The 18,381-nt window shown below is 50.1% G+C and overlaps 10 protein-coding genes and 1 non-coding gene across 11 annotated transcripts; 3 read left to right on the plus strand and 8 right to left on the minus strand.

Annotated features, from left to right (window-relative positions):
- The first annotated feature begins 523 nt into the window (after window positions 1-523).
- On the plus strand, window positions 524-1,746 carry BDW70DRAFT_138015 (uncharacterized protein). The gene is made up of 2 exons (XM_073737145.1): window positions 524-669; window positions 753-1,746. The coding sequence occupies exon 2, from the start codon at window positions 780-782 to the stop codon at window positions 1,188-1,190; it is 411 nt and encodes a 136-aa protein (XP_073595040.1). The 5' UTR covers window positions 524-669; window positions 753-779; the 3' UTR covers window positions 1,191-1,746.
- Window positions 1,302-2,337, minus strand: BDW70DRAFT_68884 (WW domain-containing protein). The gene has a single exon (XM_073744588.1). The coding sequence runs from the start codon at window positions 2,253-2,255 to the stop codon at window positions 1,413-1,415; it is 843 nt and encodes a 280-aa protein (XP_073595041.1). The 5' UTR covers window positions 2,256-2,337; the 3' UTR covers window positions 1,302-1,412.
- A 201-nt stretch (window positions 2,338-2,538) lies between these two features.
- Window positions 2,539-2,645, minus strand: BDW70DRAFT_t119. Its single transcript has one exon. It is a non-coding gene; the product is annotated as a tRNA-Ser (tRNA).
- Window positions 2,646-2,788: 143 nt separating this feature from the next.
- BDW70DRAFT_138017 (ankyrin repeat domain-containing protein) lies at window positions 2,789-4,163 on the plus strand. The gene is made up of 3 exons (XM_073737146.1): window positions 2,789-2,832; window positions 3,217-3,580; window positions 3,649-4,163. Exons 2-3 carry the CDS (start codon window positions 3,361-3,363, stop codon window positions 4,104-4,106), a joined length of 678 nt encoding a protein of 225 aa, XP_073595042.1. The 5' UTR covers window positions 2,789-2,832; window positions 3,217-3,360; the 3' UTR covers window positions 4,107-4,163.
- Window positions 4,164-4,180: 17 nt separating this feature from the next.
- On the minus strand, window positions 4,181-6,181 carry BDW70DRAFT_138018 (putative ceramide glucosyltransferase). The gene is made up of 2 exons (XM_073737147.1): window positions 5,830-6,181; window positions 4,181-5,777 (listed from the first exon to the last, which is right to left on the minus strand). The coding sequence occupies exons 1-2, from the start codon at window positions 5,973-5,975 to the stop codon at window positions 4,265-4,267; spliced, it is 1,659 nt and encodes a 552-aa protein (XP_073595043.1). The 5' UTR covers window positions 5,976-6,181; the 3' UTR covers window positions 4,181-4,264.
- A 290-nt stretch (window positions 6,182-6,471) lies between these two features.
- Window positions 6,472-8,295, minus strand: BDW70DRAFT_68899 (H3 histone acetyltransferase RTT109). Its single transcript, XM_073744589.1, has one exon. The coding sequence runs from the start codon at window positions 8,132-8,134 to the stop codon at window positions 6,551-6,553; it is 1,584 nt and encodes a 527-aa protein (XP_073595044.1). The 5' UTR covers window positions 8,135-8,295; the 3' UTR covers window positions 6,472-6,550.
- On the minus strand, window positions 8,296-9,983 carry BDW70DRAFT_68901 (uncharacterized protein). Its single transcript, XM_073744590.1, has 6 exons — window positions 9,527-9,983; window positions 9,428-9,447; window positions 9,344-9,375; window positions 9,227-9,288; window positions 9,054-9,178; window positions 8,296-9,006 (listed from the first exon to the last, which is right to left on the minus strand). Exons 1-6 carry the CDS (start codon window positions 9,686-9,688, stop codon window positions 8,457-8,459), a joined length of 951 nt encoding a protein of 316 aa, XP_073595045.1. The 5' UTR covers window positions 9,689-9,983; the 3' UTR covers window positions 8,296-8,456.
- Window positions 9,984-10,113: 130 nt separating this feature from the next.
- Window positions 10,114-13,168, minus strand: BDW70DRAFT_160865 (Hid1 family protein; the record flags this gene model as incomplete). The annotated part of the gene is made up of 8 exons (XM_073740910.1): window positions 10,114-10,626; window positions 10,683-11,188; window positions 11,239-11,482; window positions 11,537-11,890; window positions 11,942-12,184; window positions 12,239-12,336; window positions 12,386-13,007; window positions 13,073-13,168. 8 exons carry the CDS (start codon window positions 13,166-13,168, stop codon window positions 10,114-10,116), a joined length of 2,676 nt encoding a protein of 891 aa, XP_073595046.1.
- A 449-nt stretch (window positions 13,169-13,617) lies between these two features.
- On the minus strand, window positions 13,618-14,720 carry BDW70DRAFT_68915 (nuclear pore complex component-domain-containing protein). Its single transcript, XM_073744591.1, has 3 exons — window positions 14,586-14,720; window positions 14,299-14,538; window positions 13,618-14,242 (listed from the first exon to the last, which is right to left on the minus strand). Exons 2-3 carry the CDS (start codon window positions 14,517-14,519, stop codon window positions 13,669-13,671), a joined length of 795 nt encoding a protein of 264 aa, XP_073595047.1. The 5' UTR covers window positions 14,520-14,538; window positions 14,586-14,720; the 3' UTR covers window positions 13,618-13,668.
- A 142-nt stretch (window positions 14,721-14,862) lies between these two features.
- On the plus strand, window positions 14,863-16,953 carry BDW70DRAFT_68924 (uncharacterized protein). The gene is made up of 4 exons (XM_073744592.1): window positions 14,863-15,512; window positions 15,564-15,937; window positions 15,997-16,659; window positions 16,744-16,953. Exons 1-4 carry the CDS (start codon window positions 14,972-14,974, stop codon window positions 16,834-16,836), a joined length of 1,671 nt encoding a protein of 556 aa, XP_073595048.1. The 5' UTR covers window positions 14,863-14,971; the 3' UTR covers window positions 16,837-16,953.
- BDW70DRAFT_68927 (uncharacterized protein) lies at window positions 16,888-18,323 on the minus strand. The gene is made up of 2 exons (XM_073744593.1): window positions 18,106-18,323; window positions 16,888-18,050 (listed from the first exon to the last, which is right to left on the minus strand). The coding sequence occupies exons 1-2, from the start codon at window positions 18,203-18,205 to the stop codon at window positions 17,071-17,073; spliced, it is 1,080 nt and encodes a 359-aa protein (XP_073595049.1). The 5' UTR covers window positions 18,206-18,323; the 3' UTR covers window positions 16,888-17,070.
- Between the last annotated feature and the right edge of the window lie 58 nt (window positions 18,324-18,381).

Below are 18,381 nucleotides of genomic sequence, written 5' to 3' on the forward strand. Positions count from 1 at the left end.
AGCTTGCTCAGCAATCGACCTTAGATCTTTCTCCATATTATATTATGTTGTTCAATGGTGTGCCAGCAGATTATCTATTCTTTTTCGTCAGCCGTATGTTCTTGACCACTTTCGGCTGCCACGCATAGCCCTGTACATCTATTGATCGAGGATACTTCGAGCTAACATTGTCGTAAACGTTCCATAGCGGTCAGAGATCAGAGTCTAAACAATCATCTTGCGGCTTTTATGGGTGTATTTTCACTGGCCACTGTTGTGAGAGACGCACTCCGTCTCGTCTCGCTGGCCATTTGTACTAGCCCCTAAAGCGTAGTGCTGGACTGATCGCCGTAGACATGGCATATCGTAGCGTAGGCTAGCAGTGGGAATGCAAAGGAGTAGAACGAAATTCGGAAGATGATGAAGACGAAGGTATTATGGTCGATGTCAAGATGGGTGCCTTGGCGGGTTGCCTGATGTACTGTAGATACCTAGAGGAGCAGCGCAACCACCCGGATTCTCTAAGTGTGTACTACAGCTCAACTCATAGTCTAGCTAGAGTCCTTGCTGACTTTCTTTGTTCTTCCTGTTGGATTATTGCTTTGTTTATGTCCATGATTGTGTCCTGGGGGATTAGCGATGGGTAAGACTACTTTGTCGACTTAGATTGAAGTATATATATCTCTGCAGGTTGGTCCTACATCTCGACAAACATACCAGCCACCAACTACATCTACCCCTCAAAACTCACAGCTGAAGACGTCTGCGCCCAGATACTGCGCCCCAAAACAATCAGGATCATGTCCTCACCGTTTTTATCAACTTTAACGTACGCAGCTTACGTTATCGCCGAAACGTCCCTCGGTCCTCGCGACCACCACTATATCTTCATCGAAACGCACGAGCAAGGCCCAATGACAGGCCATCGCTTCCATGTAATCGGCAACATCCAAGAAGAAATGGTATTCAATCACCGCTTCTGCGGAAAACCTGACGACGAGCCGGTGTTCCTGTCAAAAGTGAGGATCGGTGCTGTCCGGATTGACGATTACGAGAGCGGGCGGTTCCTGAGTGTTTTTCAGGAGATCGAGGTACCGAAGAAACAGTTTCAGGGAGCAAAGAAGCTTTTTCCGGAGGAAAAGTTGAGACGGTGTCAGGAGTGGGCGGGTGAGGCTGTAGCTTTGTTGAAGGAGAGGGTGTTACTGAGATAAACGGAAGGATTCTTGACCTCTCTTTGATTCAGTTGTGGTAAAATACATGCAGCCTGAGCCGTCGCTTCTAATGCAGGAATAAGGATATGCCAAGTCAAGCCATAACGCAGTGCAGTCAACGCCGACCTTTTAGGGTCCAGCGCAGTAGGTATCTCAACAGATTAACAAAAGCAGAACAGAGCCAGAAGAATAGGAAGAGTAGGAAAGCGTCCGGAGAAAAGGTTAGTCACGCAACCAGGCCCTCCTCTTCTCCTCCTTTTTCTCCCTCCGCTTATCCTTGAACATCTTTAGCTCCTTCTTGCTCAGCTTCTTCGCACTGCGCTCGGCCCGTAAACTCCGTCCATCATGCGAATTTGCCGCGGCATCCACATCAAAGTATGCATTCATCTGCCGCCGCGACTTATTCTCATCATTGTGATACTCCGGGTTCAGCGACGCCGCCTGCCATCGGCCCGTGAACCGATTGAACGATCCAACGGCCTCGTAGCCAGCAGTGTTCACCATTCCCATCCCTGCTCCACCGTGAATTCCTTCTTCTTGTCTTTCATATTGCTGCGCATAAGGTGCTGTCGGGTCATAGTCGCCGTGGATGGCAGGGTTGTACCCGCCCAGCGGAGCAGAGGCTTTCTCGGCCGGAGCTGATTCCTCTGTGCCTACGGCTGGAGGGGCAGCGGCAGCGGCGACGGCTGCATTCGGTACCCGCGGGTTCTCCCATTGTGAGACGCCCGTATACCGGTTATAGAAGTAATATGCTTGTGCGTTGGCATCCCAGACGGGCTCCCAGCCATCGTCCTCGCCCGGCGGAGCTTCGTTGGGGAGCGGAGGGGGGACTTCGTCCGGTAATGGTGGCGCATCTGATTCTTTTGTTTCACCTTCTTCTTCTCCCTCCTCTTGTTGTGGCGTACTGTCTTCGCTCTTCTGTTCTGATGTGTGTTCCTCTGCCTGTTCTTCTGCCTTGGTTGTCACTGTCGGGTCATTGTCTCTGCTTGGGCTAGTAGTATCTGGTGACGGTGATGCAGATACGGATGCGCCCTCTGGGGCGTCATTCGTGTGGCTCGTGGACATTGTGCTTACGCGGTGCTATGTAGAATAGTAGTATAAGACTCGGCGTTCGATGATGCATGCGGAAGACTCGACGGGAGGAATGTTCTTCCGCTGTTAGCACTAACGGGGGATTACTAATGGCAAATTGTGCGCTTAGTGAATGTGAACAACATCCTATGTACAGAGTACGAGCTAGTATTTTCAAGCACAAAAACTCGACACTTTTTGATGCTTGCCTAAGGATTCAACACTATTTGTCATACGTAGCATTTGTATAAAGGATGAAAAAAGCAAAAAAAAAAAACGTCAGCGACCAGATTCGAACTGGCGCGGGCGAACCCAGTAGATAGTCGATCCTATCCTAGGATAGGGCATTCGAATCTACCGCCTTAACCACTCGGCCACACTGACAGCTTATTTAGCTAACATTCTCATATTGTATTTATATACCATATGAGCCAATAAGCCCCTCCGTGCCCCGCCATTGGTCAATCCCTTCAACCTCGCATAGACTCTCCCAAAGTTCTCGAGGAGATTATGTTCAAATTTTGATACTGGGGAGCGCGCAGGCAGCACAACGCTGAATTTGACTAATCAGGTGAGCTATTTTCTTGCTTGGTATGTGTCTTAAATCTGCATTCTCTGGTTTTCCTCAGACCTTATGGGTTGTGTTCATGGTTATCGTTCTTCTTTCTTGGAGCCGAATCTGCAAATTATATAGCGCCTGATACATATACCGCTATGCCGTGGTCTGCCGGACGCACTCTACCAATCTGCCGTTATAGAGTTTCTGTGTGCTCTATTTCTAGTAGACATCCCAAGGTGGTTCAACTGCCTCGGACTTTTGACTATACTACGGCTGCGTTAGAAGTGAGCTGCTGCTGCCCAGGTGCAGCTGTCTATCACGTCTCGGCTTTTGAAATTTCCCCACTATACAACTCATAATTTATTGTGAGTACAAGACAAACTAACCATCCCTCAGATCAATCCAAATCGGGATCCAAAAAAGCCATTCTACGATTGTGTCTACCATAAGGCATCATCTGACTTGGACAGCACAAGAGACGCAAAACAAAACAAAATAAATCAAGGACTCGAAAACGGAAAGAACAAAAAAAAAGGCAAGATGCCCCTGATAACCCTCACTCCCGATGAAGTCGACGACCTCATCTACGATGTCCGCGCCGGCGACTCTGCAGCCCTGGAAGAGGACCTCACATCCCTATCCCAGAAGTATTCCGTCAAGCCAGCCGTGATCATTGCCTCGGCAGTCGACTCGGCACCAGAAGATGAGGGCGGCAGCGGGTGCTGTCTCCTACATTACCCTGCTGCAAATGGAAACCTTGGTATTTACTCCCCAAACTCCCTCCTGCCCTCCAAGGCCGGACGTGGATAGTATGCTAATAACATGCAGAAATCCTTACAAAGTTAAAAGAGCAGCTTCTCTCAGCCTCAAATGAGAACATATTAACAGCGGCCGAAGTCAAGAATACTGTCAACCACCGCAACCACTCTGGAAACACGCCCCTACACTGGGCAGCGCTCAACACCCACCTAGAGTGCGTGAAGGTGCTTGTTGAGGCTGGGGCAGATATCTCAATCAAGAACGAGGCCGGCCTTGATGCGGTGTTCTTAGCGGAGCGGGCGGATTGGAAGGCGCAGGAAGCCACTCAGACTCCAGATCCGAGTCAGGGGCAGGATCAGGATGGGGACGAGGAGATGGAGGTTGAAGTTGCAGGTGACGCTGCAGACGGGGGTAATTCTACGCAGGTACCGGTGACGAAAGCGAGGCAGATTGTTGACTGGCTGTTGGAGCACGGGGAGCCTGCGGAGGCAATGGGGGCTGGGTCTGCGCCTGGGAACGAGTCTTGATGTGACGAGAGGTCGATGGGACGAAATGGCATGAGTTAAGATTTTATTATTTTTTTTTTTTTGTTTGGTATGTGAAAAGTTTCAAATATAGTATCTATAGACGTTGCGATAAATTCATGCCTCGTTACCATTATCTTTCGTGCTCTATTTCTCCGTGCTCACCGGTCCCTCCGCTGCTGTCGTTCGACAGCAGTGGTTACAAGTGAGGTAACCTCGTTTTCGCTCTCCCTACTAGACGCCTGCTCTTCTATCTGTCCAGCACGGCTATCTCCCCCAATCTCATGTGCCTTCGTATCAAGTCCAATTCGGAACTGCCGATCCCTCCAGGTAACAGTCATACCGCCCCAGATAGCCCAGAACCAAATCGGAAAGGCAAGTATTTCTCTCCCAAGCCAGGCAGCCAGCCAGTGTCGGAAGCGCCGCCTAGTTGTACCCCGAGGTGGACGCGCGAATGAAGGGGTATTCTCGTCGCGTTCGACGGTTTTGCCGGAGTGCAGCATGATATAGACGGTCCAGTCAATGAGGCACCATGTTAGGATGGAAAAGCCGAAGAAGGTGAAAAATGCTGTCCATGTGGCGATTGTCTTGTTCTGGAAGTACTCGGCCAAAACAGTGGTGACGCCCCATGCTCCGTATAGCGAACAGAGTATTGACTCTGTGCCGGGCTCCACTAGGGTTGCCAGCATGACAATAAATTTTCGGACACGCAGCCACCGTACCCGGCGTGCTATGTAAGATTGTACGCTCATATTTGCGATGGGCTGGAAAGCGAGATCTCCATAGACCAGCGCATGCTTGCCCAGGCGCTTGCCGTCCTCTTTCTCCTCACGGACTTTGTTCTTCCACAGTAGATCGCCAATCAGGTGGTCTTCGCAGATATTGTCCGAGAAATAATCGATGCCTGGGTTGAATTGGCAGCTGGCAGTCGTAGTAAGGTAGTCAAGATGGGAGCGTCGGAACATGTTGGATTTGCCCACGATGCACGGTGCGATGAGAACCGTGTTGATAGCAGTATACATTTTGGCATGCGATGACGAGAGAAACAGTTCTTCTAGCCGGCCACCTCCCATGGCCAACGCACCAGGCGCGCAAACGCTCTTTCCGTCCTTCACTTTGGCAGCACCGCTTGTTTCCAGCGCACGCTGCTCGTCTACGCCAATAACCCCAGTAACATCCACAGCAACTGGCAAATGATGCACGAATTTATACTCTGTGCTGGAGCCTGAACTGAGACCGCACAACTTGTCCACCATGCGTCCGCAAACTCCCTTCCCAACCCAGACATTGCAGTCTGCGATCCAAACGATATCACCCTTTGCCTCTCTATACGCGCGACTCATGTTTCGGATCTTGGGATTCGGACCGAGGTTATACATGGGTTTATGGTCAGGCTGGAGGAGCGGATCCTCTTCCTCCACGTAAATATGTGCATCGACATGCGGGAAATCGGCGACCAGTTTCTCCAATGTCGCGTAGGCAGGATCGCTCCGGGAGGACACACAGAGACAAACGGTAAGTTTGCCGCGGGGGTATTCTTGTTGAAAGGTCGAGGCTAGGCAGTCGTACAGGTGCGGCTCGAGGCCTTTGACCGGTCGAATGACAGTGACGTGGGGAGCGTTTTGAGCGGTGGTGCAGTAGGAACTCTGAGGGCGTCTAAGACAGTGCTTCCATCTGAGATTATCGCGTTAGCACAAGTCGCAAAGAAAAAAAACGATTGAAGTACAATTTGTAATATCCCAAAGCACAAACAGTCGTCACCGTAGAGTACCAGACCAGGCCTATCCACCCCAGCGCGACCGACCACTGGAATCCGCCATAGCGGGCTGATCCCAAACCGACGGCGTCCGTAATCGATTGAAGCGTTATCATAGGCGTACGCGACGGGGATGGAGCATTCGCATTATATGACGGACGCGTACGTGGGGTGGAAGAGGGGCGAGAGGAGAGAAGAGAAGAGAAGAGAAGAGAAGACGCGGTCAGGTCAGGTTGAGCTCTGCGGTGGTTTGTCGGTTTATAATTTGCCCTGGTTTCAGTGCAACGTGCAGTACTGAGTACTGCTGATCGGTATTATGCCAGCACAGACCAGGATCCAGTCGGATGCACCGGATCATGTTTGGAATTTTAAGGCAGCTGGAAATATGAGGATCTGATTTGGAGGCCCGGGCCCGCTCGAAAATCATACAGTACTGCGTTGATAGTGAGACAGCGAATGTTCGATCGTCTAAATATCCCAAATCATCAAACATTATTATCATAAGTTAGAGCTTTCATCGCGAGGAGAGAACGAGAGCACAGGATTGAGCCGAAAGCTCGCCAATTGCTTTATTCAGACATATATTACGAAACGTAAGCCATTTGTAGCCTCATTATATTGCTCTGTAGAATCTGCGTTTGGCACTGTATAACTAATTGGAATTCATTATCATTATCATCACGGCTCTCAATCAAGTCTTCTTCTTCTTTCGTATTAGACTCCCCTGTAAAAGATTCACCCCGGCGTCCTGAGCAGTACCAGACTCTGTAGATCCACTAAAAGCCTGATCTGACGTTGGGCCTTCATCTTTCTTTCGTTTCCGGACCAGCAGAGTTGTAGCGGGTATCTCAGACGGCTGTGATGAGATCAGAGGCTCCTCAGATGTGTTCTTTCCCACAACATGCTGGCCAACCCACAGCTCGTCTGCAAGTGTTGCAACCTTGTCGATGAACGCCTTCGTGCTGGCAAACGAGACCTCTTCATTGTAAAAGTCTTGCTCGAGAAGGAAGTTAATGACTTCCTTATAGTCCTCTTCGTTCAACACTGCATGTCCTCTCGCCGCTTGTGGCCAGTAAAATGCACTTCCGTTGTTCGCCTGCTGATTTATCGTCTGATCGCCTGTATGTGTGGTTGAAGCATCTTCGCTGCTTATCGGGATCTCCAGAGATTGTGCCTGATCTGAACTGGCCGGCGCGTTAGACGTTAGCAGTTGAGTATGCGTTGCTGGTCTTTCCCCGGCCGCGGAGGTGGTGCCCCTAGCCCCCACAGAACCGGCAGTGCTGCTCAGCATTGGCTTCGAATTCACCACCCCAGGAGGGTTGATAACAAGCCACAAAAATCCAACCAGTCTTCCCGCAGAGCACTCCTGGCGGAAGGACATCATCTCCCAGAACTCATCCAGGGACTTCACACTCCTCCAGTGGCCACTCGAGCTTTCTCCGCTCGCAGCCTCTGGAAGTTCATCGTCAAGGTCAATAAGAAAGCGCGTCTTGGGGTCATCAGGGAACCGAGGAACCAGAGAGCGCGGCGGAGCATCAGGTTTGCTGCATATTTGACGTAAAGGATAAGCATTCAGCCATCGGGGCCGGTCTCTATCGTCTGATTTGGCGCTACTAGGGAAGAAACCTCTAGTTTCAAACCTGTCGCAACCAGGCACGATGAGATATGCCGTTGCTGAGCTCCGCGATGACTCTTCGTGTTTCTTGTCTTGCTTCTGGGAGGCAGATTCAGGTTCGTACTCGCGAAGGATTGGATCGAGAGCGCGGCACCACCACTTGATCAGTCCACGATCGTCGAGGACATGCTTTTCAGGATTCTCAATACTTCCAGGAAACAAGTACTGATTCTGAGACCGGGCGAAGAGAGACACAAGCAGTCGAACGCCAGGCCGTTGGTAGACCTGTACAAGAAAGGAGAGAAAGGTATTGGCAGCTCGTCTGAGAATTGAGCTCTTCGGCGCAGCTTTGAGTAGGTGCAGGTGCCCGGTAGAATCCGCCTTGGAAACAAATATGGTGGTCAGGTGTGCCGTAGTGTAGATTAGCACCTCGATGCCGAAGACGATTATCTCCGCGCCATCATCCTTGCCATCAGGAATAACAGAGACAACTAGAAAATGGTTCTCGCAGAAGGTCGGCTCTGGTTCTTCGCCTGGTGGAGGAGCAAAGAGAGCGGTGGATGCTGTGGGAGTGGACGAGATATGGCGGATGGTGACCTTTACATCGGTCGGGAGCACCTTGGCTAACAAATCTCCCAGAACAACATCGACCTTGGACATCGCCGCCTGAGCCCTGAAGGCTTTAATTAATTAGGATGATAGGATTGTGCGTTTCTAGTGTTTTAGGATTTTTCTTTCATGTTACTGGGTTGCCTCCCACCCCATTCAAGCGTTCCTTTGCACGGATGTTCACGTGATCCAACCTTGGATGTTTCCAGCCTTACTCTGTGAATGTGCGCATTACTTCCTTGCTCATTGCTGAAGGCTGGGTACTTCATATCCATCCCCAATCTGAGTCGAGGGTCTGGTTGGTGGATACATATCAGTTGCCTAACAGGCAGAGACGACAACATTTTCTTATTATACATTACATGATAAATCTCTAAAAGTATTCAGCAGCAGCAGCCAGATCATCAGCATTGAGCAATCCGACTCCCTCATTTATAAGCGTCGTCCAGAGGATGTTGCGAGCCCGGATCGGCCACGAAGGGGCACCCCAGTATCTGGCCTTAATGCCCTTCTCCTTTGCGATCGAGATCTGAGATCGAAGAGTGTCAAGCTGCTCATCGCTCAAAACGCTATCAACACCCAGAGTGAGTTCGCCAATCGCAGAGGTGAAGCTGGTAGAGGCAATGGGTGAAATTAGCGGCGTGATTCCGTCATTACCGGTTTCATTCAGAGCAGCAAGGGGCCCGTCGTAGAAGTAGTCGCGGTCTGCGACAGGTCCAACCATGTCATAGGGAGTGTTGCCAGTACCAATCACGGTGACCGGGCCCTGAATGAGGGTTTCGTTGTTCTTGACGGTTGTTAAGTAGCCCTTTTGGCGCAGAGGCTCCAGAGCGGCAATGACGGCCTCAAAGGTCTCAGGGCCGGATGTCTTGGAGTCAACCCATAAATAGAGCGTTTGGTCGGTAGATGCGTCAAAGACACCACTTGAAAAGTTAGAAGGCAATTTACAATGACCTTGGTGGGTACGCACTTATGTGTTGGGCCTGTCAAGAATTTGCTCTTGGGGTTCTGACGCTCAAGAACGTCGAGAATCGGATTGATGTAGAGCGACTCGAACGTGCGCTCGTCAGTTAATGATGACTCGTCATGACCGACCTATCCAATCAACACATGATCTATGCTGTTCGAAGGTAACTAACTCACATGGAGAGTGCCATTATACAGCCACACATCAGCTTCAACCGAGATACAACCGAGCGAGAGAGCTGGGAATGATTTCTTAATGAATGCCTTATGAAGGAAAGCACGAAGAAAACCAACCTGTATAAAAAGGGACATCTCTCCAATAGTCACTGAAAAAGCATCAGCTACCGGTCAACTGCTCCAATGAAAGCATAAACTCACTTATGAGAGTGAACCGGGATCTATGGAAAGGAAACTCTGGGTTAGCGGTTCTTTACCGGTGGTTCGACCACGAGAACGTTTCTGGTCAGGGGAACTCACAGGTAATATGCCCCTGGTGAAATCAGTGGGATACTTATATTCTGAGCTTCGGTGAGTGTTCTTTAGGATACTCTGCAGCTCTGATGTTCCCTCGAGCGCCTCGGTCGGAACCGTGAGGAACATCGCCGAGGCCGCAGTAACCAAAAATCGGAGGAGAACCATTTTTCTTAATTGATGACACTTCCTTGAGCGTTAGTGTGCTGGATATGATGCCCGTGATAAAGGAGAGAGATGGATGGAACGAGCTTCCCCGACTTTATATATAATTTGTTGGGGTTGAGAGCATGCAAAATCGATTGGCTGCAGATGGCCCATTTTCCCAGTGGACTTGGCATATCAGCAGCCAGAAAGAAGCAAGTATTTGCCCACCTGCGCCTCTTATATTGTCATCTCGGGGCTTGGTATGGGCCACGCGGGCGTTTGCACTTTAATTTCGCTGTCATCGATCTCATATGCGAAAGCGTGGAGAACACCGAAATCGATAAGGGTTGCTGTTGAGCCGATGGATTCGCTCTCATTATATACTCCATTGAAGACACAAGCTAGGTATCTATAAAGAACAACTAGAAGATATAACCACGGCTCAATCAAACCTCTCGAACTGACGGAGATCCCGAGTTACTCTGAGTCTCCGGCTGCGTGTTACTCCGTCGGAGGCCTAAGTTTCCAATCCGCTGCACCAGGTTACTTCCAACCGCATCCACCGCGCCTTTGGGCGCCAGTAGCGTGGGACCCTGTGCAGCCGCCTCCTGCACCTTGAATAGCTTGATCGAGGTGCCGTTCCAAACACCCACCGTGCCAGGTGTAGCGCCAGATGCCGAACCGACAACCATCTCAGCAGAAAAAATGAACGCCCAAAGCAACGATTCGTACCAGCCCATCGAAAGGGCGGACCACTCAAACGAGTGAACGCGCGGAGGAGCGGGATCAGAGATGATGCTCTGGATCATTGGGTCTTCCGCGAATGACGGCAGGTTCGAGATTAGTGTGCGAGATTCACCATTGGAGGACTGAAAAGCGCTTTCAGGAACACTTGGCATAATGGCTGAGATAATGGTAAGAATTGTGTGCAGAGGGAGTTCGGGCAACCATGACTCAAGCTAAGAGTTTATCAGCATATTTCAAATCTCCGTGGCATGAATGCATCGCTACTTACCCAAGCCGTAGTGGGCGTAAATCCACCTGAGGATGAAGGGAAAATAGCCGACATGCTGATTTGACTCGTCATACTGTTTTGTCGTGAGAACGACGGCTGACCTGCCGGCATCTTGCCTCGGGCTTTCTCCGACATCCCTCGCAGCTGTAAAGGCACACTTTCGTCTACTACGGACGACATTGACTGTCTGCGAGAGGTCTGGACGGAGGCCGAGTCCTGTGCGGGTGTGTGCCGCCCTTCGCCCTCGTCTTCTGAATCATCCCCTCCAATAGCGAAAGGGTTATTCTCTTCAGGAATGCGACCAAGAGGTGACCGCGCGCCCGACGAAAGACGGGGATCCTCGTCAGAAGCTGAAAGCACTGGACTGGCTATAGAGTCACGGTTCTCTGACTTTCTTCGCTGGTTTTGACGCTCAATTTCTTGCTGGCCACTTTCAAGAGTAAACTCCCGGACCGCTTCAAAACGTCTCCTGTACTTTAGGATAGCATATACTAAGAATGGGTTTTCTATAAGAGTTAGATAATTGATCATGGAAAATTACAGGTGGTAGACTTACTCGTGAATTTGTGTTCAAGGATTGCATTGATAGACTCGAGCACTGAAGCAAGTAGGGCGTGATTCGACTCGTTAGCCAGCAGGAAGCTGGGTGCTGACATGGACGTAAACAACTGCAAGATTTTAGAGCACGTTTCCGCGGTCAGGTGTTCGGCATATGGAGAAATATTATTGATAATGGCAAGAAGTGCAGGGTAAACTGCCGTCAGATTGCCTTTGCTGGTGGTTATCAATGTATGAATGGACTTTTCACGGTTAGCTGACCAGGACCCTGACGGACGAGGACGGGCAGAACATACTATAAGGAGAAAATCGGCATAAGAGCCTTTAAATCCTGGAACTCGGATACTCTGTGGTAGGGTGTCTTGTGCTTCGAATTTCTTGTTCAGACTCTTCCCAAAAGTGGGCTCCACGCTCATCGTTTGCAGGATGAATATGCACATCCGGACGACGCCTTGCTTTGCCGGATCCGATTTGTATGTAATGCTATAAAATATACAGAGAATTATAAAGTCGTGGGACCGGTTCGAATCGATAATGAACGATCTGAACCGCTTGTTGCATTGCAGGGTTTCCCAGAAAAGGACTAGCATCTCCGGTGCCCACTTGACCGACTTTTGGCTGCCGGGAAGGTAAGCTGTCGTTGCTTGCATCTGGTAGATGATGTTAGTAGGGCTACGCCTTTGTGAGAGTGGGATAATTACCGGCTGATTGAGAATCCTGGTCATGCCGTCGACCAGAAACTGGAAATCTTGCGGCCGGTGCAGACGACCAAAATAGTGGCGATAGTAGTTCTTGGGTGGATTTCCACGGCCATCTTCTGGGACAGGATATAGAAGTAGCACGAGAAGGAACTGAAGACAGTATATTACCAATATCTGCCTTGGGTCTTTCCATACAACATGGTCATATGGAACCCTCCACGAGGCGGGGTTGTATTTGATCGCCTGGTGGTTGAAATGTTAGTATCGTAACAATGTTAGCGTCTTAGCTGCACTTACTGTGTTCAAGAGGGAGCATAATAAAGTTAAGACTGCCTGTTTCTCCTGAGAAGTGGTGATGTATGTAATGGCCCTGACACCTTGGACCGGCAGCAAGCCTTTAAGAAGTAAGCTTCAGCTCCGGAACGTTATGAACGAGCAACTTACTAGAAGACATGTACATTGCCTTTCCAGTGATTGTGAGCAGTAACCGAAGAACCTCGCAGCGGTTGTCCTCTAATTCCCTGGTCGAGCCCATCGAAGTATTGCAGCCAACACCACTCTGCCAGATGGAGTATGATATCTTGGACTTAGCCGAGGGCAGTTTCGGAATTGTAAAGCCCGTGTAGAACAGTAGGTCCATAAGCGTGTCAATCAACTCCTCAGCCAAGGGCTTCACATCTTCGTATTCATTGACACGGGGCGATGCCCTATCCCGTCCTTCTTCCACCTGCGATTCATCGAACAGCACATCTGCGGCCAGCTGGGCTTCCCTGGTCTTCTTCTTCCGCCGGGTCCAAAAGAACTTTTCTTCCCATTGCTCCAAGTGTTCCGCCTCGTAAACATACGGGAGGAGGCGAGTGAGAATGCGGATGCAGTTCAAGGCATCTCGGTCGGGGGCGAGATCTGGGTCGGGGAAGGAGGGATGGTTTTTCAGGGTCGTTAGACGAGAGGTTATAGATAATAGTAACGTTTCGAAGTTCCCCAAAGCATGATCGCGCGTGCGCCTTATATCTGCTGGGGTGAATAAGCTGAAGACGTCTTCCGTGGATTCGGGAAGCTCCCAAAACTAAGCCCAGATTGTCAGCATTCTAGGCTTCAAGTCGAAGTCATTCGGAGAAATGAAATATTTACTCTCGCCCAGTACGGATCATCTGCAGGAATGTCCTTCTCCTCCGATAGGCGAAAGATGCCCTGTTTGAAGACCAACTTCGACTCTGAGGCTCCCATCTTGATCCACCGATGACGCTCAAAGGCCCTTTGCCTTCATGCGGGAAATAAATTATCAAGCCCTGAATTCTCGGAAGCGAAGTGCCTTGAGAAAAGCGGCACGAGTATAAACTCGCAAAGCTTGATGCCGCACCAGATAAGTGTAGTTGCGATGCTGGCTTTCTGGGACGAATGCGGGAACTCGACCTTAAAAGCTGGAGATGCCCACTGTACCTTGTATTCCGGGGCTCCTCCCCACTAGCAAAAGAACTACGGTAACGTCACTAGCACCATTAAAACAAGCCAAATTTACGATGATTTCACTCTTTGATTGAACAAATATTTGTAATTTATTTCCTCTGTAAAGTACAGAATCGATACGCAAATCAAACTAGCAATGCTGGGTGCGCCGCGCACTGATGATCGAAACTAAACCGAACACCTCCTTTAGAAAAAATGCATCTCAATAACTAGAACTCATCATTTGCGCATGAAATGTAGCCAGACAAGGGCCGCCAACTTTAATAGCTGCCACTGCTGATTGACGGCCGTCTGCTCCGCTCATACAACCACTTATTGCTGACCCCCAAGCTCCCCCGCTTTCCCCCAGCCGGCGAAGGCGTGGCTGGCAAGGCAATCGACTCTTTGAAAGGTGACGTCCGCAGGGGTGAAGATGATCCGAAACTTGGTCTGCGTACGTTTTCCCTGCCACTATTTGAAACCATTTTATGAAGTAATGGACTCGGCGACGGGGAGAAGGGGGTGCTAGATGAAAACCGAAGACTCGAGGCGCTCGCACTGGTGGATAACGGCGACCCAGAGTGGCTAGCCGGACTACCTGCCCTTGACCCGGATACTCGGTATTTGGGAGGGGTCACATAGGACGTTGCGGGAGCCGGGGAGGAGGTCGCCGAGGGATTGAGCCCGAGAAGAGCCCGCTGTGTAGGAGTGAGGGGGATGTCCGGCATCTCGTCTTTCGGTCGGATGAGAGGATACAATGCAACCAATATGTTGAACACGAAAAGCAACTGAATCATAAGCAGCGACATGTCGGAGTATGTGGGAATCTCGGTTGTCTTCTGGATCCAATGGGCGCTGCGGCAGCCCAGTCAGTTCAGCAAACGGCGAAGCCATCGCTCTGAATCACCTACTAGGATTTGAAGGTATTCCCAAAAGTCCAAGTTGCCAACAAAGCAGAGCCATTCCATACAAGCCTCCTCACATTCTGGTCCCCAAAAGTACTCGCCTGCTGTCGCCGCACGATCTCATCCAACTGCGGATGGCGCCATTTCCCAGGCGTCTGTGATTGCTCAGAAGCAGGCGCAGGGGTAGCCGCAGGTTTAGGGGTCGAAGGAAGGAAAAGCGATGCCATTGAAGGTTACAAAAGAAAGCTGCTGGATGTGAGCATACGTCGAAGGCAGTCGGGATTGGGACTTACCTGGAATAAACGTGTGAGAAGGAACTGCACTGCACTTACCTGACTGACTTGCAAAGAATGGCTTGAATTATTGCTCCATTTATACTTTGGAAACTAGATCTCATTCATGGCGTTCCTCTTTGTCCACAAGCTGGCTGGGTAGTGTTGGTGGCCGGGAAGTTCAACACTGGTTACCCAAGGACAAGCGCCATACCCGCGACCTTACCTAATCAGGAGATATGCTGGACACCTTACGCGCTAGTAACCCCACATGACAGTTGCTCAACCATTCCAACTCACGTCATCCAAGCACCTCAGCTATACTGTGTCAATTAGACTCCTGTGTGTGAAATAATAAACTGATGCTTCATCATTGAAGCGACAGTTGTGGAGTTAATCCATCCAAAATGGCACCAGAAGCGTCGCTACTTGATAAGCTGGACAGCTTGCTCAGCAACGTAGTAGCTGATTGGAACTTCTACACTACCTTGATTGCTGGCGCCATTGTCGCGTTTGCCGTCTTCTCGTTCGTCACATTCAAAGAACCGGAAATCCATCCTTTTCTGCTCGCCCGCCAATCGACTGCCTTTCCAGTGCGACAGCCTGGCGAGTCTGCCGCTCATAGGAGCCTGGAGACCCCGCATGGATTCCCGCTCAGGTCTGGCCTAAATGTGAAAGATCCTGGGGCGCCAAAGTGGACAAGTGGCCGGAATGGAGACTTGCGTGATGTATGGAAGACTGCGGTGCGTGGAAAGGTTGATGAAAATGGTGCTGTTTCGGGCAAGCAGGGCAAGATCTTTACAGTGCTCGGAAAACAAGCTGTGGAACATTCGTTGGACCAAATAACAGCCGAGATCAATGTAATCGGGAGGCGTCTACAATCGGGCAATGCGAAAATCGTTGCAGTGTGTCTAACTGACTCGATTGAGCTCTTGGCCTCGATCTTTGGTCAGTATATCAAGTCATACTTGTTGTCGTTCTGCTGACAAAGTTCATTAGCTGGAGCGTTCTATGGATTCAGGGTCGTCATAATCCCTCATAACCTTCCCGCGGAGCAGTTGTCTGGGCTGTTACAGAAGGCTCAAGCAGATTCGTTGATTGCCGAGGCTGGTGCGCTCGATCTCACCCTGGTTACCAAAGATAACAAGCAGCTTTCCCATGTGATTTGGGTTGCGAAGATGGGAAGTAGACACATGGACTGGAATGATGTGCCCAAGGAAGTTGAAGACCATCTAGATGTCGCCGTATGGCACGAACTTGTTGATGAGAAGAAGGACCTGGCTGGTCTAGATATTCCCGAATGGGATCCTAGCTCGAAGACCCCTACCTTGTCTACATTGTGGTCAGGCGAGTTCGTTGAGTATGGCCCAGAGGTATGTTTTGAAATTCAACTGTTTACACTGTTCTATTGATACTAATATTAGTTGGTCAGCACTTGATTGCAGGCATTTCGGGCTTGATATATTCATTGCCCCGAACTCAGCGGTTTAACAGTGATGATTTGGTTCTCTCCATAGATTCACTCTCCCGGTTGTACCCCCTATGCCAGGTTTTTGCTGCGCTTTTCACCAACGCCTCTGTGGCCTTGAACTCTGTTGCCGGAGAGAAAGTCGATTTTGCTCTTGCTACAGTGGGAGTCTCTCCTACTGTCATCGTCGCATCCTCTCGCACGATATCTGAGTATCATGCCAAGTTTATGAAACCGCATTCCGGTCTTCTTTCCTCTATTGCCCGCTGGTTCCAGGTGCGATCGCTTGATGCTGGGAATATGCCGTCTCAGGGATTCTTCAGTCGGCTAGCCAGCGTCGGACCTACTGCAGAGCTTTCTCTAGATAGGCTCCGGCTACTTTGCATTTCACACCGGATCGACGATGATACCGACGCTCGTCTTGACCATGAGCAGTTGACTGACCTGAGAGTCCTCACAGGGGCTCGCGTGGTTTACGCTCTCACAGGCCCAGGGGTTGCCGGTGCCATTTCACAGACAAATGTCTTTGACTACCGTCGATTTGAGGGGCCTAGCCATTTCGGTGCCCCATTGAGCACGGTCGAGCTTCTTCTCAGTGGTTTATCTGAAGATACAGAGCAAGGACAGGTAGGTTTTTTTTTCTTTCTTTTTTTTTTTAACCGGCTTTCCTAATTGCAACTGATTGGACTTATCACTAATTGTTTCTGCTAGCTTACGGTTTCCGGCCCTTCGGTTATCTCCGGCAGGACGACCTTCCCAGTACAGGCTCGTATTCGGGATGATAACACTTTTGACCTTTGTTAGTGAATGTGTATCAGCGATGATTTCTCTCACTGGGTAGTCTGCCATCTTTATCTCGACATAAATCAATTTACGTGACTCCATTGCCTATATATGCGATGTCAATTAGCATCTAGCGTACTTTCCACGATGAAGCGCCAATGAAATCAACAAAAAATCTTCGCAGATACAAGAACACCTGAATAGAAATTGCTCAGAAAATAATGTACATTCATAATCAATGCAGACGGCCCAGGTTCAGTTCTGATGCAGCAGTTGAGCCTGTGCCAGGCCGATCGTAGGCTTTTGTCGCACGTCCTTGGGTGCCATTTTCTTGATTTTTGCGATAAACATGCCAAGCTCATTCGCACGCGTCTTCAACGCCGACGAGATGTGTTTGCTATGAGCTATATCATCCAGTTGCAAAGCAAGCTTCAATCCGTTGTAGCATGGTACAATCCGTTGCAGGAGCTGATCGTTAGACAACCAGTCCTGCCCTTCGGCGCTGAGGTTCTGGTCCTTCAGGCTGGCAAGAAGACGCCGTGCGTAAGCCTCAACCTGACCGACATTGCTGCCGCCCTCACTCAGAGCGCGAGCAGCGGAAAGCTCGAGCAAAGTACCAATAACTAGGGCACTCCTCTTGGGATCTCTTTCTAAATCACGAACAGCGTGTTCTGGAGTTTCCATCAATAGCGCAAATGCCTTCGCAAGGCCCTGGATTTTCGCGATGCCCTCACCCGTGAAATCAATGCGCTGGCCTGCCAGGTGAAGCTCGAAGAAAAGTCGCTCAACGACGGACACGTCTTTCAACTTGAACTTAGTTGCCTCTGACTGCTGCGCACACATCAAGAGGTGTCCCAACCCATTGGAACTTCCGGCTTTCCGCACAAGCCATTCCCAGCGATCCTGACGAATCACCATACCCGACTTGTGAATTCCAATAAGAAATGTAGCCAAGTTTGACCAGTTTTTCGTCTCATGCATGAGGGTTAATACGCGATGCTTGTCGTTCGTCGTTGGCACTGAAAATAGGTCGATTGAGCGAAGTTGATACGGCTCTTCCTTGGGCCCGATTGACACAATGATCGGGTGTCCATTTAGCTTGTTGGCATTGCGTGGACGGTATATCAGGTTTCGCTGCTGGATATTTAGGGAATGGGGGATGAATAGTTCGTCGCGGAAACGGTTGAGAAGTTGGTCTAGTTCTGGGGATAATGTCGGGGCTAGCGAAGGAATTGCTGTTTCCATATTAGCAATCCCAACACAGAATATACTGAGCGAGAGCTTTCCTACTTCTTGCTGACCAGCTGCGTTTTTGTATCAGATTGACTGACTGGTGGACGGTGCCCGGAGTTTGGCAGCGGAGGAGCCTGCCCATGGCGTTGTGCGCCATTATCGTGCGCGGGCTATTATTTGTTACGTGGGCTGCGATAGCCTGTGGGCCGATGCGTGAGTAAATGAGTTTAGACCGGAAGTTCCTCGTATCGCAGGAAGCAGGAGCAAACAATAATGTATCCCAGCAATTCGGAGATGCTGGCGGCAGAAAAGTTCCTGGGCGGTGGTTGTCCT

Source organism: Aspergillus foveolatus (genome assembly GCF_047715535.1).
Source record: "Aspergillus foveolatus strain CBS 279.81 unplaced genomic scaffold BDW70scaffold_31, whole genome shotgun sequence".
In the NCBI taxonomy this organism is placed as follows: Eukaryota; Fungi; Ascomycota; class Eurotiomycetes; order Eurotiales; family Aspergillaceae; genus Aspergillus; species Aspergillus foveolatus.